Below are 27,506 nucleotides of genomic sequence, written 5' to 3' on the forward strand. Positions count from 1 at the left end.
CGGTGTGGACTTGTTGGGCCGAAGGGCCTGTTTCCACACTGTAATGTAATCTAAAAAAATCTAATCTAATGTTATCTATGATCTGAAATGGGGGAATAGTCATATGTTTGTCAGTACCATTCAGTGAATGATTTCACCTGTTTTCTGTCATAGTTAGAGTCCTACATCACAGACAGGCTCTTTGACCCAAACTGGTCCATGCTGGCCAAAATGTCCGTTCACGCTAAACACATTTCTCTGCATTTGGCCCATAGCCTTCTAATCCTTTCCTACCCGTGTAATTGTCCAAATGCTTTTTAAATGTTGTTAATCTACTTGCCCCAACCACTTATGCTGGCAGCTCATCCCATATGCATACCACCCTCTGTGTACAAAAAGTTGCTCCTCAGATTCTCTTTTATTCATTCCCCTCTAACCTTAAATTGATGCCCTCTAGTCTTCGATTCCCCAACTCTGGGGGGGAAAAAGATTGAGTGTGTTTACCCTAACTATGTTTGCCATGATCATGTACGCTTCTATAAAATCCCCCCTCAGTCTCTTATTCTCTAAAGAAAAAAGTCCTTGCCTAGCTTGTCTGACCTCTCCATCTAACTTCCTTTAGCAAGGTGACCAAAACTGAACACAATACTCCAAGTGCGGCCTCACCAATGTCTTGTACAACTCCAACATAACTACACAACTTCTATACTCCTTGCCCTGACTGATGAAGGCCAGTGTGCCAAAAGCCTTCTTCACTGCCCTATCTACCTGTGACTCCACTTGGAGGGAACTGTGAACCTGACCTCCAAGATACCTCCATCCCACTACACTCCTTAAGGCCTACCTTTCACCATAAAATTCCTACCTTGATTTAACTTTCCAAAATGCAAGACATCACAATTATCCATTTGCCATTTTTCAGCCCACTTCCTCAGCTGATCAAATACCTAATCTTCAAAAACATGCACAACTTCTGTAAAACATGATTAGGAATCTCTTTAGGGGTTGTTGTCAGGAAATCTTCCATTTAAAGGCAGTTGTGATGATTTTGGAAAACTTGACATTTATCTTTGAGGTGGAGAAGCATTTATTTTTAATTTAGATGTATCTTCAGTTGTTTTTACTTCTCTGGTAGTTCTAATGTTCCTCAAAGTGACATTTGGTGAATTTTATAATTGATTATCTTCACTACCATCAGAAGCAGAAAGCATTTTACAGTCTTGGTTAGTTGCACATCTTTTCAAAAAAAAGGGCAGGAAAAGAACTACTGATCATGAAAGATTGATATTTGGTGAGTCAGAATGTGCATATTCCTGAGTAATGTGGAGAACTATCAAGCAACTTCCCAGTAAAAGCACCCTCCAAGTAAAGCTCCCCTTGCATCAGTATCTTCCTTTTCAAAACTGCATACCTGTGTTGCAAAGTCTAATGACACTTTTTTCCACTTCATGAGTCATCCACAGTGATCTCCAAGTGAGATTTCCAACTCTCCCCGTGCCAGCTTTTGTCTACTTTTTGCTGAGGGCCAAGTTGGGGTGGTCCAATATTTTAAACATTTGCAGTATGCTTCTAGCCAGCTTGAGCAAAGAAACCATTATCTCAGGTTAGACTGGATAAGAAGCTGCAAGGACAGCATCACTGCTGCATCCCAACAACTCCCTTTTGTTAGTAAAGAAATTACGGTGACTTCTGTGCATTTATATCCCACAAGCTAATGAGCTTAACTGTGTGGAAAGTTGTGAGAGTTTTTCAGTTATTAATGTGGAAACTATTTCTGTCACTCAGTGATTCAGAACTTGTCTATGCGCAGCACGGGATTGGAGTTTCTGATTTTATTTTCTTTTTTTAGTTAACCTACTTAAAAAGAATGGACTGTTGAAGGTATTGCAGTAATATATGCCCAAACACAATATTTCAACTGCAGTACACTCTCTGTTTTTAACTTTCCCAATAGGGCATCTGTAAGCTAGGAGGGTGCAATTAAAGGACAGCAATGTTTTTTTCCCCTATGACTCTTTCACCAACAAAATTAAATGTTTTAAATTGCAGTGAAATATGTTAGACGTGCTCTTTATTTGTCATTAAACTTAAAGGCAGTGTTGGTATCGTCAATAATGATAGAAGCTGTTGTACTTTGTTTTAAATGCAGTAGGTCATTGATTTTCTTTCTTTCTCTTTCAGACGAATTGTGATTTAAGAAGACAAATAGATGAGCAACAGAAAATGCTTGAAAGATACAAAGAACGGTTAAATAAATGTGTGACGATGAGTAAAAAGCTACTAATAGAAAAGGTATTATGGACATTAATTTGAGATGCTAACCTTCAAAGGACTGATCCACTGGAAATTCTTGGTAGAATTCTTTGTGGAGCGAACTTTCATGTTTTGAAGAACAGAACTTGGTTTCATGAAAATTTTTGATTGACTTTGTTTTAGCAGCATCTGCTTTCCCACCAGTGTGGTATCGAGCAAGGTCTCACTCTCTACTAGACTCTTTTTCAATGTCAACAAACATTAAAATGATGGCCTGTCTGCTGTCTCACACAGATACAAAAGATCCCATGGCAGTATTTTCAAGTAGTGCAGACAGTTTGTCAATGTATCCTGGCCAATGATTATTTCTTAGCTGCCATCCGTGAGAAAGAGGTTTTCAAGTCATTATCACATTGCTTTTTGTGACTTCTTGCTCTTCACAAATTGGTTGCCAAGCTTTTCCTAAAAGTACTCCATTGGCTTTAACACAAGTCTTTTAATTCTTGGTTTCTTGCAATGGCCCCACTGTAGTCCCTGAGGACAAGAAGGAAAGAGTGGAGGCTAGTCTTGTTGTGTAAAATAGAAAGTGCATTCAGTACCATCCTCTTGCGTATTGATTGTCAATTCACAGAATACTCCTACTATCAACATCCTGGGAATTACCATTGACCAGGAACTCGACTGAACTAGCTATATAAATGCTGTAGTTACAAACGCACGTCAGAAGCTAGGAAATTTGTAGTAAGTCACTTAGCGTCTGACTCCTTAAAGGCTATTCAATAAAGGCACAAGTCAGGAGTGTGGTGGAACATTTCCCACTTGCCTGATTGAGTGCAGCTCCAATGGCATTCAAGAAGCTTGGTATCATCCAGGTCAAAGCAGCCCATTTGACTGGCTCCATACCCATAACTATTCACACCAACTACAACTGACCCCCAGTAGCAGTGGTCTGCAAGATGCACTGGAGAAATGCACTAAAGCTGTTTCTGCAGCACCTTTCAAACCCATGACCACTGTCATCTAGGATAAGGACAGCAGATATATGGGAACACCAACATTTTATGCATCACCCTTCCAACCCACTCGCCACCCTGAAATTGAAATGTATTGCTGTTCCATAAGTGTTGCTGGGTCAAAACCCTATAACTATCACCCTAACTGCAACATAGGTCAACCTACAACAAATGAAATGCAGAAGTTCAAGAAGGCAGCTTACCATATTTTCAAGGGCAACGAGGGATGATTAATAAATGCTGGCCCAGTCAGCATTGTTCACTTCCTATAAATGAATTTTTAAAAAAGAATTTTGTTGCATTTTTTTTTCATCCAGTTTAAATTATTCTTGCAGATTTTGAGTATTTTTAATCAGTCCCCGTACCATACAGGAGTGATCTCTTGCCTTCTCCCCTAAATTCGATTGGTTGCCACCTCATAAATACAATAACTGGGATGAAATAATAAGAAACACTCAATAGAATTCCTATTTTAATTGCTTAGGGATTTAATGTAATTTATTATAATGTGTTTATTATATTCTACTAACAATGAATACATTTACATTTTGGTTTGGAATGCCTCCATTTTATTGGGTATGTTGATCAGCAGCTAGAACGATTGTGAATGGTATCTGTCTGGAGAGCCATTTGTTTTAATGCTGTCTCATTCATGTAGTTGACTCACAATATAAGATTCACCTCCATTTCCCAAGGAGACAGTCGATTTGAATGCTCAACTCAGATAGTGACATTGAGGCAGAACTTCGCAAATTATTTTCTATATTCTTAAATCAGTTATTTTGTCAGATTCAATGTGGTGGCATTTTGAAAGCATGCCAAAGTAATGGGATGTTGAGTGTTATTTTTCCCAGTCGACTTGCTTGTGGACTGTTGATGGTGGGTATATTGTCAAAAGGGGACAAGATGCTGAGTGTCTGGTTCAATATTCTTTCCACAATCAGTAATGTCAGTCACAGGATGTCACTATTTTGGGGAAACTTTGGAAGACAAAGGAAAGAGAAGTAAGAGAATATTTAGATAAATGGGTGTACAGTGGTCTTGGTTTCTTCAGCCTTTCTAGTTTTGTGATCCTAGGATGTCATTCTTTGTGAGCACAGCAATTCAGTGGATGAAGAGTTAGCAATTTAATATGTAGTTTTTTTAATCCATTGCTTTTTAAAAAAATATTTAGTCAAAACAGGAGAAGCTCGCCTGTCGAGACAAAAGTATGCAGGACCGTCTGCGACTTGGGCACTTCACTACGGTGCGGCATGGAGCTTCATTCACTGAGCAATGGACAGATGGCTACGCATTTCAGAATCTTATTAAGTAAGTACTGACCACTGAGAGCTCTGACTAGCAATATATGGAAATGCAGAAATAGGGTCGGGTTCTATAGTCTTTTTTTTTCCTTGAGTGGGGGAGCCCAAAACTAGAGGGTATAGATTTAAAGTGAGAGGGGAAAGGTTAAAAAGAGACCTGCAGAGTAACGTTTTACACACACAAGGTGGTGTGTGTATGGAATTAGCTGCTGGAATATGAATAGGAAGGACTTAGATGGAAGTGGGCTAAGTGCTGGCAAATGCATTAGATTGAGATGTCGGGTTGGACTGAAGGGTCTGTTTCCCTTCTGATTTACTATAAATGGGCACATAGTATTCCATTAATGTTCCTGCTTCATACCCTCACGCAGCTTATCCCAACATGGTAGTGATTTTCACCTTCCCCGCCTCAGTGATGTGTTTGACCACCCTTTCTTGGGGCCCACTTGATTTTCTTCATTAGAATAGGCTGAAAGTCAGGTGTAGATTAGAGTGGTGCTGGAAAAGCACTGTAGGTCAGGCAACATACTTCATCAGGCCCCTTCATCAGGAATGAAGGCAGGGAGTCTCCAGGGTGGAGAGATAAGGGAGGGGGGTGAGGCTGGGGAGAAGGTGGCAGAGGAGAACTTCTTCAAGGTTGGCATCCTTTCCTCCTCTCTCCACAAGAATCTCAGTGAGTCTCTCTCTCACTGCAACCCCCCAGGTCATCTCCTCTGCCTGACTTGCTGTGCTTTTCCAGCACCACTCTAATCTAGACTCTGATTTCCAGCATCTGCAGTCCTCACTTTGCCTTGAAAGTCAGGTGTGCACTACAGAATATGTAGAATCTGCTGTGTAGTGATTTCCTATTGAGAGCTGAAGAATAATATTATGTTTGGCATTTTGTTCAAGTATTAAAAGTCTGCAGCCAATGATATTCCACTGGACAGATAAGACTGTGGTGAGGAAGGAAATTGAGCAATCATGTTTTTGGTATTTTGATGTATTAACATCTTGTACCGAGAGCTGAATGGTTTCTAAAAAGAAGATATGCAGTAAAATTGTACTGTCAATAAGTCCTCAAAGGCATGTAATCCTTCCATGAATAATCACCGAAGTCATCAGAGGACGAGTAAGAAAGGCAAGTTGCAGAAATACAGATATAAGAAGGAGACTTATAAAGGACACCAGAAAATTACAACGAGTAGGGAAGAGGGTTGACTGATAAAATAAAATAACTCACTGAGTTAGAGCAGAACGGAAATAAATAAACCTTTTTAGATGAAGGATCTAAAGAAGAAACATACTAGCATCAATTGCAGGTAGAAATTGGATTCCCATTGCCACACAATCCCACATTTTCTGGATCAGCAGCTGATAAGCTTGAACAAACCCTGGCCTGTTGCTCCCACTTTCAACTTGGTGGAAGTAATAATTGATTTGGAACTTAACTGGAAGGGCATATAAATTTTGCGGTGGGAAGAACAGGTCGGAGCCTACGTAACCTGTGTCAAGTAACTCACAACCTACTCTCGAAAGGTTGTTGATACAAGTCGTCAGTATGATTGAATGCTCCCCCACTTGGCTTGATGAGTGCAGCTTCAATAACACTCCAGCTCAATCTCATCTAAGTAAAAGCTGCCTGCTTGATTAGTGCTCCACATTTAAATATTCATTGCCTTTACCATTAGTACACTCCCACAGATACACGCACACTCCTACAGACCCATGCACACTCCTACAGACACACACATTCACACATGCACCCTCTCACAGACTTAGACCCCTTTACACTCACACACACGCGGGCACACCCACACATACACTCTCTCACAGACACTCTCAACTCCCCACTCCCCACACACACACAGTTACATTGTACTTTGTTCAGAAACCACATGAATCCATGTAAGATTCTGTTAATTCATTTTTTAGATTAGAATCAATCTAAACATTTTGGCACAGACTGCAGCACACAGGGGGCTAACACCTTTAACACATTATCTGGGCTGACACCAATTGTTAAAGTTCACTTGAGAATGTAACTTTTGAAAAAAGGTTTTGTGATTTACATATGAAAGAAGTGAAACTAATGTGATCATTCTAACAGGTGAGAGACTTAAACAATCAAGGTATTTTTCAATGTATAGTTTCAGTTACATCACACTGTAAACATTTGCTATAAATTCTGTGTCCTACAATTGTGTGCTCCACAATCACCTGATGAAGGAGTAGCGCTCCGAAAGCTAGTGCTTCCAGTTAAACCTGTTGGACTATAACCTAGTGTTGTGTAATTTTTAAAATCTTTTTCCCAGGGTAGGCTAGTCCAAAACTAGAGTGCATAAGTTTAAGGTGAGAGGGGAAATATTTAAAAGGAATGTAAAGGGGCAACTTTTTCACACAGGTAGGTGCATATATAGAACAAGCTGCCAGAGGGAGTGGCGGAGGCTGGTACAATTACATCATTTAAAGGATGGATATACGAATAGGAAGCGTTTAGAGGGATATGGAACAAATACTGGCAATGGTACAAGGTTAACTTAGGATATCTGGTCGGCATGAACGAGTTGGACCAAAGGGTCTGTTTCCGTGCTGTATAACACTGACTCTGTAACAGCAACACCCAAACCTGTAACCTGTGCCACTGAGAAGAGCAAGGGCAGCAGATTGAAGGCAACACCACCAATCATCCTGATTTGAAACTATAACGCCATTCTTCCATTGTTGGGTCAAAATCCTGGATGTTTCTTCCAAAACAAATACTGTGGATGTGTGTACACCAAGTGGACTGTAGTAGTTCAAAGGTAGCTTATCACCATTACCTTTTCAAAGGAAATTGGGTATGGACAAAAATCCTCGTCGTGCCAATAATGACACATCCCATAATCAGATTTTTAAAAATCTCATTGCCCTGTAAGAATATACATATTATTTTGTTCTTCTGTTCCATTTTAAAGTCATTGAGGTATACGGCACGGATACAGACCTTTTGGTCCAGCTTGTCCATGCCAACCATAGCGTCATAGAGATGTACAGCATGGAAACAGATCCTTTGGTCCAACCCGTCCATGCCGACCAGATATCCCAACCCAATCTAGTCCCACCTGCCGGCACCTGGCCCATATTCCTCTGAACCCTTCCTATTCATGTACCCATCCAGATGTCTTTTAAATGTTGTAATTGTACCTGCCTCTACCACATCCTCTGGCAGCTCATTCCATGCACGCACCACCCTTGCGTGAAAAAGTCACCCCTTACGTTCCTTTAAAATCTACCCTCTCTCACCGTATACTTATTCCCTCTAGTTCTGGACTTTCCCACTCCAAGGAAAATACCTTGTATATTTACCCTATCCATGCCCCTCATGATTTTATAAACCTTTATAAGATCACCCTTCAACCTCTGACGTTCCAGAAAAAACAGCCCCAGCCTACCGAACCTTTCCCTATAGCTCAAACCTTTCAACCCTGGTAACATCCTTATAAATCTTTTTTGAAACCTTTCAGATTTCACAACATCCTTCCTATAGGAGGGAGACAGAATTACACACAATTTTCCAGAAGTGGCCAAACCAGTGCCCTGTACAGCAGCAACATGACTTCCCAACTCCTATACTCAATGCGCTGACCAGTAAAGGGAGCCATACCAAATGCCACCTTCACTTTCTTATCTACCTGAGACTCCACTTTCAAGGAACTATGAACCTACACTCCAAGATCTCTTTGTTCAGCAACACTCTCCAGGAACTTACAGTAATCAGTCCTGCCCTGATTTGCCTTTCTAAAATGCAGCACCTCACATTTATCTAAATTAAATCCATCCGCCACTCCTCAACCCATTGTCCTGTCTGATCAAAATCCTGTTGTACTCCGAGGTAAACTTCTTCACTGTCCACTACACCTCCAATTTTGGTGTCATTTACAAACTTATTAATTATCCCTCCTATTTCATATCCAAATAATTTTATTTTAATCCCCAAAACAAAGAAAATGTTGAATTTAAGATGATTACTAATTAGCCTGTGAAGAGAACACTCCTTGATGATGTCTAGCATGTTTGTGTGTGTGTGTCTACAAGTGCATGGAGGCATGAAAGATGGAGGACTCTGCAATTGAGGCTGGTTGCAGATGTACCATGTTTGGTCCATTAAAACTTGTTAACAGAGTTGAATTATTTAAGCAAATCCTGCCAAAATTTCCTTGCCTATGGTGTTCCCTCCAAGTTGCTTCTGCACCACTTTAATTTTTTATTTGTTATGCAGACAGCAGGAGCGGATAAACACCCAGCGAGAGGAGATTGAGCGACAAAGGAAGCTGTTAGCAAAACGGAAACCAGCAGCCATGTGTCAGATGCCACCTACAAATAATGAGCAAAAACAGAGGAAGAACAAAGCAAACGGAGCAGAAAACGAGACGTGAGTCAGGTTGCAAGCAAATTGATCTTAAAGTGACTATTCAGCTGTACAGTCAATTAATTGGCCCTTCTGGTCTTTTTTAAATCATCTTTCAGTGTTGCTGACTTTGTCCTACTTACCTGATGGCTTTCAGAGTCTGCACTTAGTCTTGAAATCCTCCTCCTATAAATATGTCTGCTGTTACAAAAGACAACAAGGAATGGATGTTCGTGACCACTGTTCCTTGGTAATGGATAAATAGTCATAACTGGGCTGAAAACAGACCTGGTTTCTCATCTTTGCATCTCTGTTGAAAAAATGTGCAAGGAAGAAATGGCAGTCATTTTATGAGCAGCTTTTCAGAGTCCCAATGAACAGTGCATCAGTTTGACAGCATTTGATAACAGACCTAATTGTAGCTATCTTTACCTGTATTCCTGGAAAATTGGCATAAAACATTTGCAACTTGTATTGAGCCACTTTGGATGCTTGGCAACATCTGTTGGCCGAATTCTGCTTTGAAACGAAGTATTCCTGGATATTTAAGTTGTATTTGCAACAAAATAATTTGTTCACTAAAGTTGCCATAGGCAGATGCCACCTGATGAAGAATATTTACTAGAGTTCATACCTCCTGTCATGCAGGTGCCTTGGGACCTCGTGGGGAAAGTTTTTTATAACAGATTTAATTTAAGTAGTAGACTGTCCAGATGGCATGAACCCCTCAAAATTACATCAAAAATTGATGAAGAAGAATTCCTAACAAAGCAATTAGAAAATGTTGCTCATGTCATAAATTTTCTGTTACATCTTCTGTGCCACCATCTCTGCCTGGAAAGACAAGATGGCCTTGGTCATGTTGCTGTCAAATTAGCCACCAATGTTTGAAAGGTTGTTGTCCTTTCTCTTCTTTTCCTTCGCACTCCAGTAGCACCTGGTAGCTTCCATTCAATTGTTCTATGCTATAAATTCTTATCATATGTGGTATGAATTTACATCAAATCCTTTGAAATTACCAATAGCAACTGAGCATTTTTTAGTTTTGAAATTTTATCAGAAGTCCCTGGATACTACACTCACATTTATTGTTGAGAGAAAAATATCGACATAGTGTTTGTAATTGAGGGTCATCACATTCTTTTCATGGTTGATGTTATTGAACTTACAAGGTGATTTAATCTTTCTTTCTTGTCCACATACAATTCGTGGTAATTTTAAAAAGGAATGCCTTGGTTTGCTAGTGAAGATCAAAAAATGTAATTTACACATCAAACTTGATCTAATTCATTAAAATTGTATTTCCTTTAGGTTTCTGTTTAAAAAGTAATCATATCTTTTTGAATATGGCAAGTAACAAGGAATACAGATGTGCTTTTGTATTCACTTTCTTTATGGGGAATTGTGATATTTTCCAAAACAGTTGGGAGGAATTGTGTAGCTTTATTGAGTTTTACGTAAAAAGTAGCCATTCAATATACTGTTATTACTTGAGATCAAGCCACGTTTTTTTGTCTGCAATCACAGCTGGTGGAGGAACTACCTTTGGGTTTTTTTAATGCACTGAGAGAGTGCTACCTTGTCAAGAGGTGCTGATTTTCAGGTGGAAGGCAAACCGGAAACTTGCGTGCATAACGAACCATCTACAGACGAACCTCGATTATCCAAGCGTGATGGGCAGGCACTATTTCGTTTGGATAATTGATTATTTGGCTAATTGATTTCCTCTGGGGCTCAGAGTTTTCTGTGAAGTCTGCTCCCCTTTCAAGAGATTAGGCAAAAGCACACTGTGCGCCAGACCCCGACTCCCCGTCGACCCCCAACCCCGTCCTCTCCCACCCGCCCCGATACCCGTCCGCTCACGCCTCGTGCCTGCCCCCAACCCCGTCCGCCTCCACCCCGCCTTTGCACCCTGCCCCCATCTGCTCCCACACCAGTCCGCTCCACTCGTCCCCAACCCCATCCGTGCCCACCCCGCCCCCCTGCCTGCATCCAACCCCGCTGTCCCTACTCCTCTCCCAACCCTGCCCACCCATTCATTCCCACCCACTATCTAAGACCCGTCCGCAGCCCCGCCCCCTTTCCTCAGCAGCCGGACCATACACCAACAGTAAGACTGCTGCTGCCTCCAAATAGAGTGCAAGGGTGTGCGCACACGCACATAGAAATTTTATATAGGTTCCACCTCTATCCTGTACAGGATGATGCAGGAGAGATTAGTTGGGGAAGGGGATTTAAAGTATCTCTGTGTGGACCTCCAGGGAAAGTGTGGGTGGACAGAGAGAGAGAGAGAATGTTAGGTCAGTCATTTAGAGAGGGTGCCTGGACTGTCTCGGACTGTTCTTGGCAGCTTTTCAGTGAGCCGAGTTTGTTTTTAATCATTGTATCTGTAAACAAAAGACGCAATCATGGTTGAAACAGATCTTTGACGTAATGTTTCTATCAGCACCTTGAGGTCCCTTTTGGATAATCGAGGTTCCTCTGTTCCAGTTTATTTTGAATTAGACCAAATCTTGAGGCATAGTGCATTTCACCAAGCCTGAAGTTTGCTAAGTAAATGGTCCTGAATAGTTTTTAAACCCTGAGTGAAAATGTTTCAACATAAAATTCTCAAGGATGTGCTGTAATCTGTGATGCCAGAATTAATCTCAGCAGAAATCTATTAACTTGTTTTTCATTTTTGCAGCTTGACTTTAGCAGAATACCACGAACAGGAAGAAATCTTCAAACTAAGATTAGGCCATTTAAAGAAGGTTTGTTAAGCTTTCAACCTGTGCCAAAGGATTATGTTCTACTCCAAACTGGGGTCCAAAAGGGGGTCACTGCTTCAAAGATAGATTCAGTCTGTTTCTTTCCTCTTTCTAACACCTGTGAAGAAAAATTTAAATCCAGATTAAACTGCAATGAACAGTTCTGATTTTTATATTTGTGTATGGAGAAATCTGCCAATTTTGTTTTGTTGCTTTATGGAGTCAGGACATGGACCTTTGGGAGAGTGTGTGTGTTTTCTGTGTTTAAGGGTTCTGTGGAATAGAGAAGTTTGAAAATCTGTGCAGTTCAATTGTTTTGTTCTGATCTCACCAAGACACCTTAAAGTACTAAGAACATCTAACAATAAGAGCAGTATTTTACTGGAACACTGTTCTCCTTGTATTGGCATCCTCTGGTACTTCAATCAAGTGACAACTGAGTCTGAATGATGAATGTAGCGAGCACCGCAGTTAACCTTGCTCCTCCTCTTCCTGCTGCCACATGGAAAATCCTTTCTAGCACAGCTGGAAGAGAACTATCACTCCTGCTAACTACTTAAGTTCACTAGGTACAAAATGCATGGAACTTCCTGCTCCAATTGGCTCAGTGCTGTGGTACACCTTGGACTGAACCAGTCTTGGTCAGACATTGTTCTGTGGGGCAGACTGGATGAACTAGCTTTTTTTCTCCTCTTCCCGTTGATTTTGTTTGCAAATGTGCTGTTTGCCAAGCTGCAGTCGGGACAGTTCTTCTTGCTGCTGGTACTCTAAAGAAAGGGCCTTCTATTGATGCCTTATGTAGGGGTTTTCAGTTGGATTGATTCTCCTTAACTGACTTTGGCTGAGTGTTGTGCAGCAAATAGTTGGCGAAATCAACATTATCTCTTTCAAATTAACTAGAAAATTTCAAAATGCAGTTATTTTAAAGTCTATTTATTGCTTCATTTGAGTTTTGTTGCTGTGTTCAGTGCAACATGTATTGTTCTGTCTGCATTGGGCATAGTTTATTTGGATTGTGATCTTTCCTTCTTAACCTTTTTTTTCCTTGCGTTAGGAGGAGGCAGAGATACAAGCAGAACTAGAGCGGTTGGAACGAGTACGCAATTTACACATAAGGGAACTGAAGAGGATACACAATGAAGATAATTCACAGTAAGTTATCACTGTCTCTCAAATATGTACTTTATGATTTGAAGATGACAGTGTTGAACTGACGTGGACAAAGCCAGAAGTCATCTGACGAAAGAGCAGCAGTCCAAAAGCTTGTGATTTTAAATAAATCTGTTGGTGTCATGTGACTTCTGACTAGACTTTATGGAGAGAGGGAGGTACCTTTCTCACATTTCACTGTTGGTTTGGTCTCACTACATCTTGAGGCTGCAGTATATATGGAACAACTGAGATAAGTTTACTCATTTTAGTTTTTTTAAAAATTCATTTCAATCCCCCTCGAACCTTAAAAAAAAGTTCACTTTTAATTAAAACCAGTGAAAGCACTACGTAAAACCTGATCTGAATGCCCATTTGTTTAATTTGATTTATTCTTGGGTGTGGGCACTCCAAGATCAGCATTTATTGCCATCGCTGGTTGTCTATAATTGACATTGGTGAGCCTCTGGAGTCACTGCAATGAAGGAACTCCCACAGTGTTAATAGTTTCAAGGTAATCAAGGAATGGTTTCTGAATCTTTGGACAATGGGACTGGTTTTCAAGAAGGTAGGTTGCACCTAAACAGAGGTTAGAACCGATGAAGACGCTTTTAGGAACAATTCAACAAGCTAGTCAAGGCTTTGAAAACTAGGCTGAACTATTGTAAATGGAAAATAAGGAGCAGAAAGGTTTTACAACAACATGGAAGCCCTAGAACTTAGAGGAGGTTTGCAACAGGAGAAGGCCCTTCAACTCATCTGTGCTGGCCAATGAGCTACTTGGCTTAATTGCACCTGTTTGCACTATTTTGCTAGTGCTGCAAGTCACAGCTTTTCAAATAGATATCCAAGTCCCCATCACCTGGTTGAAAGGATATCCTATCTAATCAATTCTTCTACCATTTATTTTCAACTGTATTTTGACCTTCTGCTAACATAATTATGTTCTCACTGTTTGTGCTGACTAGACCCCAAACAATTTTATGCATCTCAATTGTCACCCCTCAACCACTTCTGTTCAAAGAAAAACACCACAGCCTATTGAACCTTTGTTCATAGCTAAAATTTAACTCCTGGCAACATTTTCATACGTTTCACCTGAACTTGATGTTGTCCTGTCACATCCCTCCTGCAATGTGGTGACCAGAATGAAAGCTTTAATTCACATCGACGACAATGCCCTGTTCCTGAGTAAATACTGAAGAAAAGTATTCATTCAGTGTCTCCCCAATCTCACCAGCTAACCAGTGCTTTATATAATTCCAGCATTGCCTCCTTGCACCTCAGATAATAAAGAATTGCATGCTGTATGCTTCTTAGCTACCTTATCGATCTTTCCTGTTACCTTTTAAGGATTTGTGGGCCTACACCCCACGACCCCTCTGTTCCTCCACAAGATTCTATACCCATTTAGTATGTAATCCCATGCCTTGTTACACCTCCCATAACATAACTTCTCAGGATTGTATTTTATTTTCTACTCTTCTGTTCTGCTGACCAGATCATCTTCATCTTCCTGCAGTCTAAAGCTTTCCTCTTCACTGTCAACCACACAACTGTACAAATGTCTTCATTATGCTTTTTATACTCATCTATCATGTCGAGCCTTGTCAAAAGCCTGGTTTAAAAATCAATGTGAACAACACCAGAGTCAGAATGAAAGGAAAAGTAAAATAAAGAACTTTGGATACTAGGAAATCTAAAACCAAAATAGAAATTGCTGGGGCATGATTCCCAGAGATTCTGGGCACATGAGTTTGAATCTTTGTATTTTCTTTGGAAGGAAATGGTCTTATCATTGGTTTTATGCAGGGAAGGTCATATTTTACCAACTTAATAGAATTCTTTGAGGAACTGACAAAGTTGATTGATGAGGGAAGGGCTGTGGATGTCATATACATGGACTTCTGTAAGGCGTATGATATTCCCCATGGTAGGCTGATGGAGAAAGTGAAGTCACATAGGGTCCAAGGTGTACTGGCTAAATGGATAGAGAACTGGCTGGGCAGCAGGAGAGAGAGTAGTAGTGCAAGGGAGTTTCTCAAAATGGAGAACCGTGACCAATGGTGTTCCACAGGGGTGCTGGGTGCACTGTTGTTTGTGATTTGGAGGAAGATATCGGTTGCCTGATTAGCAAATTTGCAGATCACACTAAGATTGTTGGAGTAGCAGATAGTGAAGGGGGCTGTCAGAGAATGCAGCAAAATATAGATAGATTGGAGAGTTGGACAGAGAAATGGCAGATGGAGTTCAATCCGTGCAAATGCGAAGTGATGCATCTGGAAGATCCAATTCAAGAGTGAACTATACGGTAAATGTAAAAGCCCTGGGGAGCATTGATGTACAGAGAAATCTGGGTGTTCAGGTCCATTATACTCTGAAGGTGGCAATGCAGGTCGATGCAGTGGTCAGGAAGGCATATAGCATGCTTTCCTTCATTGGATGGTGTATTCAGTACAAGAGTTGGCAGGTCATGTTACAGTTGTGTTGGACTTTGGTTCGGCCACACTTGGAATACTGCGTACACTTCTGGTCACCACATTACCAGAAGGATGTGGATGTTGTGGAGATGGTGCAGAGAAGGTTCAGCAGGATATTGCCTGGAATGGAGGGTGCTAGCAATGAAGAGAGGTTGAGTAGATTAGGATTACTCTCACAACAAAAACCAAGATTGAGGGGGGACCTGATTGAGGTCTACAAAATCATGAGAGGTTGATTGCAAAAGGCATTTTTTCCCCAGAGTGGGAACTCAATTACATGGGGTCACGAGTTCAAGGTAAGGGGGAAAAGTTTAAGGGAGATATGCGTGAAAAGTTCTTTACACAGAGGGCGGTGGGTGCCTGGAACGCATTGCCGATGGAGTTGGTAGAGGCGGGCATGGTAGCGTCATTTAAGATATATCTAGATAGATACATGAATGGGTAGGGAGCGGAGACATACAGATCCTGAGAAAATAGGTGACAGGTTTAAATAGAGGATGTGGATCAATGGCAGGCTTGGAGGGCCAAAGGGCCTCTTCCTGTGCTGTAATTTTCTTTGTTCTTGTTCTTTGAATCCCACCATGGTTTTTTGTTTGATATTTGAATTCAATAAGAACTGTATTAAAAAGCTGGACTAAAAGTAACCATTAAACAGTGTCAGTTGTTGTTTTTGAAATAAAAAAGACCCTGTCTGATTCACTAATGTCCTTTAGGGAAGGAAAAATCAACCATACCGGGTCTGACCTACATGTACCTCTGGGCACACATGATTTATGGGCAATAAATGCTGACCTAACCATACATTGTGAGCCAGTAAACAAAATTCTCTCACTTCAGCCATGTAATATATGCTTAAACGATGTGCTCTTCCCTCCCCTTTCCTTCCTTCCTTCTCTTTCCTGAATAGCTTGACATCCCAGGATATTTAGTGCCCAATCCTGCCCTCCTTTGATCTAAGTCTCTGTTACCAATCTATGCCTGCTATTTGCTGTACATTATGTGTCATTCCATGTCCTCTCATTCTGCAGAAACTCAGCAGATATGGCAGCATCTGTGAAGAGAAAGTAGAGTTAATGTTTTGGGTCTGGTGACTCTTTCTGAACTGATTGTAGGTAGGAAAAAGTTGGGATGGAGGTGGGGTGGTGAAGAAGTAACTGATAGGTGGAGATGGAGCCCTGAGAGAGAGAGCAGTCGTGTAGACAAAGGAATAGGTAATGGGCAACCTGGGAAAATCAATAGTTGCTAATGGGGATCATTAATAGCTGACAGTGGGTTGTTTGTGAATGTGATGACAAGGACTATTTTGAAGGAGTTTGGGAAAGGACATGAGAGAGGGTGCTCAGGCCCTAAAATTATTGAATTCGATATTACGTTCCGAAGACTGCAGGATCCCCAAATGGAAAATGAGATGCTGTTCTTCCAACTTGCACTGAGCTTTGCTGCACATTGCAACAAGCCTAAACAGAGATGTTGGCCAGGGAACACAGTGATGTGTTGAAGTGGCAAGCATCCGGAAGCTCGGTTCATATTTGCCCAATGTGAAGTAGCAATTTGCCTGCACTTCACTCGGTCTGGTCAACTGCATTTGCTGCTCACACTCTGGTTTCTGTACAGTCGGGAGAGGAAATGCAGACTGGGTGATTGCTTGCAGAACACTTATATTCTGTCTGCAAAAATGAGTTTGAGCTTAATGAAATTCTAACCTGTGCCCAGAATTATCGGCTGGGTTCTAGATTATTAGTTGGGTGACGTTCCCATATGTCACCACCTCCTCATGTTCTGGACGGTTCATGGACAGAATCAATTGGGTTAGAGCTAAGAAACCAATAGTGGTACCATTACACTGCTAGATATATTGTGTAGGACAAAGTGTGGACTGCAGATGCTGGAGAGTCAGGTTCAAAAAGTATGGTGCTGGAAAAGCACAGCAGATCAGGCAGCAATCAAGAAGCAGGAGAGTCAATGCTTCGGGCATAAGACCTTCATCAGAAACCTGGACGGCGAAGAGGGCTGAGAGATAAATTGGGGGGAGGTGGGGATGGGGCTGGAGGGAAAGGTAGGTGGGAAGGCAATAGGTGGATGCAGATGGGAGGTAATTGTGAAAGATTGGTGGGTAGGATGGAGCAGATAAGTGGGAAGGAAGATAGACAGGTAGGTCAGTCAAAAGGGCGGTGCCAAGTTAGAAGGTTGGATCTGGGATGAGGTGGGCAGTGGGGAGATTTTGAAACTGGTCGATGTTGATGCCGTGTGATTGTAGCGTCTCGAAGGTGTTCTTCTTTCAGTAGGCAGGTGTCTTTGATTTGGCAGTGGAGGAGGCCCAGGACTTACATGTCCTTGAGGGGAGTTGAAGTGGTTTGTCACAGGGCAGTGGGGTTGTTTGGTGCATGCGTCCCAGAGATGCTCTCTGAACCGCTCCGTGAGTTTGCATCTGTCTCCCCGATGTGGAGGAGACCGCATTGAGCAACGGACATAGTATATTGTGTAGGCCATTAACTGACAGAAAAGATATAGAGGAATAAATTTGCAAGGAATTTAATAGTGTAATTATCTTATTACAGACTGGGATAATGATGGCATAAACAGTAAATAGGAGGAAGAGTTTCTCAAACAAAAATAGAGATTGTTGAAGAAACTCAGGAGGTCTAGCAGCATCTATGGAGAGAAAACAGTTAATGTTACCAGTCCATTGACCATTAAACTTGAAACATTAACTCTATTTTCTTTCTGCAGATACATGCCAGTCCTACAAAGTTTCTCCAGCAACTTCTGTGTTGTTTCAGATCTCCAGCATCTGCAGTTGTTTGTGTATGATAAAGTTTCTCAAGTGTGTTCGGGAGAAAATTTTGTGTCCACATCTTTCTAACCCAAAGAGGCTTTGCAGGATCTAATTCTTGGGAATGAGGTAGATCAAGTGGCACATAACAGGCTTCGTATATATGCACAAATGTTTCTGTGTACACAAACCTTTTAATGTGGCAGGGCAGGTTGACAAAGTAATAAAGAAGACATATAGGATTGCAGGCTTTGTAACTGGAGGCAATGCAGTTACAAGAATTTTCTATTTAAGAAAAAAACAATTTGTTTAACCTCAGCCAGTGTATTGTGTTCAATTCTGGGTACTGCTGTTTAGAAAGGGTGTGAATATGTTGGTGCATAAAAGATGTCAGAAACAGTTATATGGATGTGGGAGAGAGATATGTAGGTTGAAGATAAGTTGAGAAATCTTCTCTTTTAAAGGTAAGAGGTTACAGGATAAATGGGTTTCGTCTGGATGGCAAGATGTGCCACAGGGTTCATTCCTTGGACCCCATCTATTTACAAACTGCATTAACAACTTGGATACAGGTATAGAAAGCACTATAGCCAGATTTGCGGATGACACAAAAAATAGGCAGGCCGATAAATTACAATGAGAACCTTACAGATGGATGTAGGTAGGTTAGGAGAGTGGGTCCAAAATGTGGTAGATGGAGTTTAACGTGTTTAAGTGTGAGGTCATGCATTTGGGTCGAAAAATGGGAAGGTGACCTATTATCTCAATGGGGAGAGACTTTGGGGTGCTCTGGTACAGAGGGGTCTAGGTGTGCTTGTTCATGAGTCACAGAAAACTAGCATGCAGGTACAGGAGATAATAATGAATGGAATGTTGGCTTTTATAGCTAAAGGAATAGAATATAAAAATAAGGAAGTATTGTTGCAACTATACAAGGCATTAGTGAGTCTGCACCTGGAGTATTCTGCACAGTTTTGCTCCCCTTATGTGAGGAAAGATGTAGTGGCCTTGGAGGCAGTTCAGAGGAGGTTCACTAGATTGATCCCAAAGCTGAAGGGTTTGTCGTATGAAGAGAGATTAAACAGTTTAGGTCTATACTCTTATTTATTTAGAAGAATGAGGGAAGATCAAATTGAGATATTCAAGGTGATAAAAGGTGGGGATAAAGTAGATGTGGAGCTGATGCTTCCTCTTGTGGATGCTCCTTCTTACGAGGGCATGTCTTATGAAGAAGGGTTGAGGGAGCTAAGGCTTCTTTCATTGGAGTGAAGAAGTATGAGAAGGGACTTGATAGAGGTGTACAAGATGATGAGAGGCCTAAATAGAGTGATTAGTCAGAGATGTCTTCCCAGGGCAGAAATGGCTATCACAAGGGGGCATAATTTTAAGGTGATTGGAGGAAGGTTTAGGGGAGATGTCAGAGGTCAGTTCTTTACACAGAGTGGTGAGTGCATGGAATGCACTGCCAGTGGTGGTAGTAGAGCCAGATACATTAGGGACATTTTAAGCAACTCTTGGATAGGCCCATGGATGATAGTAAAATGAAGAGTATGTAGGTTAGTTTGATCTTCGAGTAGGATAAAACGTTGGCACAACATCAAGGGCCGAAGAGCCTTAACTGTGCTGTACTGTTCTATGTTCTTTCTTCTATATTAGGATGAGAGGTCATGGCCTGAGGATAAAGGGTAGCAAATTTGAAATAGAGTTGAGGAGAAACTACAACTCCCAAAGGGTTGTGAATCTGTGGAATTTGCTACCCCCAAAGTGTGGTGAATGCTGGGACAGTGAGTAATTTTAAGGACGTGTTAGACAGATTTTTAATTGATGATGGGTTGAAGGGAAATGGAGAGAAGGCAGGAAAATGGGGGTGAGGATCATATCCATGATCAAATAGCAGCACAAACTCACTGGGCCAAATGGCCTAATTTTGCTCCTATATCTTATGAACTAAGGTGAATGGCAGAAGTATTAAGATGGAGCATGTCGTTATGATCTGGAATCTAATGCTTGAGCATGTTGTGGTGGTAGATTCAATCATAACTATCAGAAAGGAATTGCATAATTACCTAAAGAGGCATGATATGAAGAGGCTTTGAGGAAAAGATGTGGGTGTAACAGTAGCTGAGTTGTTCCTGCAGAAATCCAATGTGGACATAACAGGCCAAATAATGAGTGCCCGTATTGCAGCCATTCTAAGATTGCTAATGAGCAAGTGGGGATTAATGTTATGATTTGGAATGGAGTTTGAAGGTAATGTACTGGTGCTGTGTTTCTAGGCGGTAATATTACAAGAGTGAGGTTATGTAATGTGGTCAGCTATAAAATAGTGGCATTTCCAATCTATGGAGCCAGAGCTCAACAGGAACACGGTGGACAGTTTACTGCAATCAAACCTGTTCTATCATCAGGTGAGGTGACTGATCTGTAGCTCAATTCCAGATGCCTGCCTTTGTCCCATATCCATTTGATGAATTTTATATTTTGTTAACCAGTCTGAAAAACAACCCTCCACCACCACTCTCTGTCTTCTACCTTTGAGCCAGTTCTGTATCCAAATGGCTAGTTCACCCTGTATTCCGTGAGATCTAACCTTGCTAACCAGTCTCCCATGGGGAACCTTGTCGAACACCTTACTGAAGTCCATATAGATCATATCTATTGCTCTGCCCTCATCAATCCTACGTCAGGCTCACCGGTCGATAGTTCCCTGGCTTGTCCTTACCACCCTTCTTAAACAGTGACACCCACGTTAGCCAACCTCCAGTCTTCCAGCACCTCACCTGTGACTATTGATGATACAAATATCTCAGCAAGAGGCCCAGCAATCACTTCTCCAACTTCCCACAGAGTTCTAGGGTACACCTGATCAGGTCCTGGGGATTAATCCACCTTTATGCATTTCAAGACACCCAGCACTTCCTCCTCTGTAATATGGACATTTTGCAAGTTGTCACCATCTATTTCCCTACTTCTATATCTTCCATATCCTTTTCCACAGTAGATGCAAAATACTCGTTTAGCATCTCCCCCATTTTCTGCAGCTCCGCACAAAGACTGCCTTTTTGATCTTTGAGCCCTATTGTCTCCCTAGTTACCCTTTTGTCCTTAATGTATTTGTAAAAACCCTTTGGATTCTCCTTAATTCTATTTGCCAAAGTTATCTCATGTCCACTCTTTGCCGTACTGATTTCCCTCTTAAGTATACTCCTACTGCCTTTGTACCCTTCTAAGGATTCACTTGATCTATCCTGTCTATACCTGACATATGCTTCCTTCTTTTTCTTAACCAAACCCTCAATTTCTTTAGTCATCCAGCATTCCCTATACCTACCAGCCTTTCCTTTTACCCTGACAGGAATATACTTTCTCAGCATTCTCGTTATCTCATTTCTGAAGGCTTTCCATTTTCCAGCTGTTCCTTTACCTGCGAACATCTGCCCCCAATCAGCTTTCGAAAGTTCTTGCCTAATACCGTCAAAACTGGCCTTTCTCCAATTTAGAACTTCAACTTTTAGATCTATCCTTTTCCATCACTATTTTAAATCTAATAGAATTTTGGTCGCTGGCCCCAAAGTGCTCCCCCACTAACACCTCAGTCACCTGCCCTGCCTTATTTACCAAGAGTAGATCAAGTTTTGCACCATCTCGAGTAGGTACATCGACATACTGAATCAGAAAATTTTCTTGTACACACTTAACAAATTCCTCTCCATCTAACCCTTAATGCTATGGCAGTCCGACCGGGCTACCCGACCCCGAAGTCTCAAAGTCGGTATGAGCAGTCACATTCGCTCCCATCACAATTTGGACAGTCCCAATCTATGTTTGGAAAGTTAAGAACCCCCACCATAACCACCCCATTATTCTTACAGATAGCTGAGATCTCCTTACAAGTTTGTTTCGCAATTTCCCTCTGGCTATTAGGGGATCTATAATGCAATTCCAATAAGGTGATCATCCCTTTCTTATTTCACAGTTCCACCCAAATAATTTCCCTGGATGTATTTCCAGGAATATCCTCCTTCAGCACAGCTGTAATGCTATCCCTTATCAAAAACGCCACTCCCCCTCCTCTCTTGCCTCCCTTTCTTGCCTCCCTTTCTATCCTTCCTGTAGCATTTGTATCCTGGAACATTAAGCTGCCAATCTAGCCCATCCCTGAGCCATGTTTCTGTAATTGCTATGATATCCTAGTCCCATGTCCCTAACCTTGCCTTGAGTACAGCTGCCTTCCCTGTGAGGCCCCTTCCATTGAAATAAATGCAGTTTAATTTATTAGTCCTACCTTGTCTCTGCCTGCCCTGGCTGTTTGACTCACTTCTGTTCTCAGCTGTACCCGTCTCCGATCGATCTCTTTCCTCACTATCTCCCTGGGTCCCACTCCCCCCACCTTACTAGTTTAAATCCTCCCGAGCAGCTCTAGCAAATTTCCCTGCCAATATATTAGTTCCCTTCCAATTTAGGTGCAATCCATCCTTCTTGTACAGGTCACTTCTACCCCAAAAGAGATTCCAATGATCCAAAAATGTGAATCCTTCTCCCTTACACCAGCTCCTTAGCCATGCATTCATCTGCTCTATCCTCCTATTCCTGCCCTCACTAGCTCGTAGCACCAGGAGTAATCCAAATATTATTTCCCTTCCTATGTCATTGGTTCCAATGTGTGAATGACCTCTTGCTGGCTCCTCTCCCCCTTGAGAACTTTCTGCACCCTCTCTGAGACATCATTGATCCTGGCACCAGGGAAGCGACCCACCATTCTGATTTTTCGCTGCTGGTTAGATCTCATGGAATACAGGGAGAACTGGCCATTTGGATGCAGATCTGGCTCGAAGGTACAAGAGGGTGGTGGTGGTGGAGGGTTGTTTTTCGGACTGGAGGCCTGTGACCATTGGATTGCCACAAGAATCAGTGCTGGGTTCTCTACTTTTTGTCATTTACATAAATGATTTGCATGTGAACATAAGAAGTACAGTTAGTAATTTTCCAGATGACACCAAAATTGGAGGTGCAGTGGACAGCGAAGAGGGTTACCTCAGATTACAACACCCTTCCAATTTAGGTGCAATCCATCCTTCTTGTACAGGTCACTTCTACCCCAAAAGAGATTCCAATGATCCAAAAATGTGAATCCTTCTCCCTTACACCAGCTCCTTAGCCATGCATTCACCAGATGGGCCAATGGGCTGAGAAATGGCAGATGGAGTTTAATACAGATAAATGCGAGGTGCTGCATTTTGGTAAAGCAAATCTTAGCAGGACTTATACACTTAATGGTAAGGTCCTAGGGAGTGTTGCTGAACAAAGAGACCTTGGTGTGCAGGTTCATAACTCCTTGAAAGTGGAGTCGCAGGTAGATTGGATAGTGAAGAAGGCGTTTGGTATGCTTTCTTTTATCTGTCAGAATATGGAGTACAGGAGGTGGGAAGTCATGTTGCGGCTGTACAGGACATTGGTTAGACCACTGTTGGAACATTGCGTGCAATTCTGGTCTCCTTCCTATCAGAAAGATGTTGTGAAACTTGAAAGGGTTCAGAAAAGATTTGCAAGCATGTTGCCAGGGTTGGAGAATTTGAGCTATAGGGAGAGGCTAAACAGGCTGGGGCTTTTTTTCCCCTGGAGAGTCGAAGGATGAGGGGTGACCTGATAGAGGTTTGTAAAATTATGAGGGGCATGGATAGGATAAATAGACAAAGTCATTTGCCTGGGGTCGGGGAGTCCAGAACTAGAGGGCATAGGTTTAGGGTGAGAGGGGAAAGATATAAAAGAGACCTAAGAGGCAACTTTTTCACACCGAGAGTGGTACGTGTCTGGAATGAGCTGCCAGAGGAAGTGGTGGAGGCTGGTACAATTGCAGCATTTAAAAGGCATTTGGATGGGTATATGAATAGGAAGGGTTTGGAGGGATATATGCCGGGTGCTGGCAGGTGGGACTAGATTGGGTTGGGAAATCAGTTCGGCATGGATGGGTTGGACCAAAGGGTCTGTTTCCATGCTGTACATCGCTGTGACTCTATGACTCTATTAATTCAACTTGAAAATAAACAATTGATCCAGTATCAACTGCTGTTTGTGGAAGACAGTTCTTAACTTCTACTGTCCTATATCTGTGTAGAAATTCCTAATTTCACTCTTTGATGGGCTGGCTCTAGTTTTTAAGAAAATGTCCCCTTTTCCTTGGCTCCGTAGCCAGTGAAAATAGTTTTTTCTTTCTCTGCCCTATCTCTTGGAATGTTCAATTAAATTTCCCTTAATATTCTACATTCGAGAACACATCCCTGCTTTGTGTAATTCCTTCTCACAGGATTTAACCCTTGCAGTCATTCTATTAAATTTCTGCTACATTCTTCTCAAAACCATTGGATCCTTCCTGTGGTGTGATGCCCAGAACTAGTCTCAGAATTCCAGATATGATCTAACCAGGGTTTTGCGCAGCTTGTAATTCTAGTATGCTCGATATAGAGCCAATGCTCATGAAGTCCTGTAGGTGGTGTACTTGCATTACTTCAACAGAAGACATGCCTGCCAGGTAGTAATGTGACTTCATTGACTTGTTTATGGATATTGTTCTTAATATGAGTAAGTCATTCTTTTGTGTTTATTTTTTGGGTGTTATGCCCCCCACTCTCCTGAGATGTCAGGCAAACCATTGGATTTTCAGCTGTCTGCAATTTCATCATGTAGCATTGTCATTCAGGGTTTCTGACTAATCTTTGTTTTTCCTCTGACAAATTACCTAGCTTTCACTCAGTCCCTTTTGTTGTATTCGTTGGACTATTTGTGAATATACTCACCTCAACCACTTCCGCTGGCAGCTCATTCCATATGCGTACCACCCTCTGTGTCAAAAAGACGTTGCCCTTCGCGCTCCCTTTTATTCTTTTCCCTCTAACCTTAAACGAATGCCTTCTAGTCCTCGATTCCCCAATCCTGAGAAAAGGATTGAGTACATTCACCCTATCCATGATTTTATACACTTCTATAAGATCCTCCTTCAGTCTCCTACACTCTAAAGTCCGAGCTTGTCCAACCTCTCCCTATAACTAAGGCCATTAAGTCCAGGCAATCTCCTTGTACACTTCTTCTGCACTCTTTCCAGTTTAATAACATTCTTCCTACAGCAAGGTGACCAAAACTGAACACAATACTCCAAGTATGGCCTCACCAATGTCCTGTACAACTGCAACATAACTTCCCAACTTCCACACTTAATGCCCTGACTGATGAAGGCCAGTGTGTCAAAAGCCTTCTTCACTGCCCTGTCTACCGTGACTCTACTTTCAGAGAACCGTGCAACTGAACTCCAAGATCCCTCTGTTGCATTGCACTCTTTAAGGCCCTACCCTTCACCATGGAACTCCTACGTTGACTTGACTTTCCAAAATGCAATACCTCATGCTTATCTATATTAAAACCCATTTGCCATTTCTGAGCCTACTTCCCCAGCTGATCAAGGTTCTGCTGCAATATCCGTTAACCTTACTCACTGTCCACGATACTGCCTATTTTAATGTCATCTGCAAACTTACTAATCATTTCTTGGACATTCTCATCCAAATCATTGATATGGTTAACAAACAGTAATGGGCTCAACACCGACCCCTGAGGCAGTCTGCAAGTCACAGGCCTACAGTCCGACAAGCGTCCTTCCACTATTACCCTCTACTTCCTGCCATCAATTGTATATCCAATTTGTCAGCTCCCCCGGGATTCCATGTGATCTAACCTTCCAGAGCAGCATACCATGTAGAACGTTATCAAAGGCCTTATTGGAATCCATATAGACTACGTCTACTGTCCTGCCCTAATCAACCTTCCTGGTCACTTCATCAAAAAATTCTAAAAAAAATAAAAAACTCATAAAGCCATGCTGACTACTCCGAATCAAATCCAGTCTTTCTAAATGCATGTCCATCTTATCTCCCAGAATCTTCTCAAGTAACTTACCTACCAAGATTTTAGGCTTACAGGTCTATAGTTCCCAGGTTTATTTTTGCAGCCCTCCTTGAATAAGGGCGTCACATTCACCATTAATGTAATCTAAACTTCTTATAAACAGTTATACAAACATTGTGGTATAGATGATGGTTATTCTGTTGACTCATCTGGTTCTATGAACATCTTGTTTCAGATTTAAAGATCATCCAACGTTAAATGACAGGTATTTGCTACTGCACCTGTTGGGACGAGGAGGCTTCAGTGAAGTATACAAGGTATGCTAAAATAGAACAGTACAGCAGAGTACCCTCCCTTTGGCCTTTCATGTTGTGCTGATCTTTTATCCAATATGTTCTTACAATAAGGAACAGAAGGGAATAACAAAATATACAATTTCCCCTCATGGATTTCTTTCAAATCTTTTAAACCTTTCCCCTTCAGTCATGGGTTGTCAGTCGAGAACGAAACCCTTTCCATTTGAAGCACTACATGATGCACGCTGTATCACTCTTAAGTGAATGTGTCACGGGAGAGGCAGTTTCTGGTTAGGTTCATCTCCAATGCAGAATATTTTGAGATTAGACAAACTAATTTCATTAAGATTCTTCCAAACCACAGAGAGGAGATTTCCGTACCTTTATCTGAACTGGATTTGAATTCTGATATTTTATCCGTAAAATTGCATTTCCTGATTTAACCATTTCACCACCATAATTGGATGAGGGCACAGCATGCTCTGCATGATGATGTGCTCGTAACTACCGCAAGCAATACAGTTTGTAATCTTTACATGGTATCCTTAGGGAAGGGTTTATTAGAAGAATAGGAGCAAGATTTGCAACAGAAATAGGCTGAATTGCCCATTCTTCTCATAAATGTGATTTTTGCTTCAAGTGCAGAGAACGTTTGTTTAAATTAGTTCATGCGATGGAGGCATCACTGGCTGGACAATCACTAATTGCTACTTGCTAGGTTCAGAGGGCAGTTCGGAGTCAAACATGAGTCTGGAGTCACATGAAGGCCAAACCAGATAACAATGGCAGATTTCCTTCCCTAAGGAACACTAGTGAACCAGATGGGTTTTTACAACAATTGACACTAGCTACACAGTCACTATGAGGCCAGGTTTTTTATTTCCAGATTTTCACTGATTCAAGTTTCACCATCTTCTATGGTGGCATGTAAACAGCTGACCTCAGAGCATCAGCCTGGGTCTCTGGTGACAATTAGTACTGCATTTCCTCTCCCTAATAAATTGAGATGAATATTTTTACCAATCATGTCGAGTCTGTGACAAGAAATGATACCATGGTTTATGCTAAGAAACATTACTGAGCCAGTTCTCCCAATAGTGAATTGAGAGTGAAAGTGATGTAGGTGTGAACCAGTCTGTTACGAGATGTATCAGGGTACCTGAAAAATGTACCACTGTATTGTCACCAAAAGTCTACATGCAAACCAGTGGTGTAAAAATGTACATTGCTGTGCTTACAATTGT

The 27,506-nt window shown here is 41.6% G+C and overlaps 1 protein-coding gene across 5 annotated transcripts in view; it reads left to right on the plus strand.

The window, feature by feature from the left end:
- The window catches only part of tlk2 (tousled-like kinase 2), a 206,659-nt gene that overhangs the window by 120,511 nt on the left and 58,642 nt on the right, over positions 1-27,506 (plus strand). For all 5 annotated transcript variants that reach the window (XM_043675313.1, XM_043675314.1, XM_043675317.1 and 2 more), the window contains 6 exons: positions 2,161-2,271; positions 4,420-4,556; positions 8,790-8,942; positions 11,605-11,671; positions 12,723-12,820; positions 26,202-26,283. In XM_043675313.1, coding sequence (XP_043531248.1) covers positions 2,161-2,271; positions 4,420-4,556; positions 8,790-8,942; positions 11,605-11,671; positions 12,723-12,820; positions 26,202-26,283 — 648 coding nt within the window. The remainder of the gene's footprint in view (positions 1-2,160; positions 2,272-4,419; positions 4,557-8,789; positions 8,943-11,604; positions 11,672-12,722; positions 12,821-26,201; positions 26,284-27,506) is intronic.

The sequence above is a fragment of the Chiloscyllium plagiosum genome, chromosome 33 (genome assembly GCF_004010195.1).
Source record: "Chiloscyllium plagiosum isolate BGI_BamShark_2017 chromosome 33, ASM401019v2, whole genome shotgun sequence".
NCBI lineage: Eukaryota > Metazoa > Chordata > Chondrichthyes > Orectolobiformes > Hemiscylliidae > Chiloscyllium > Chiloscyllium plagiosum.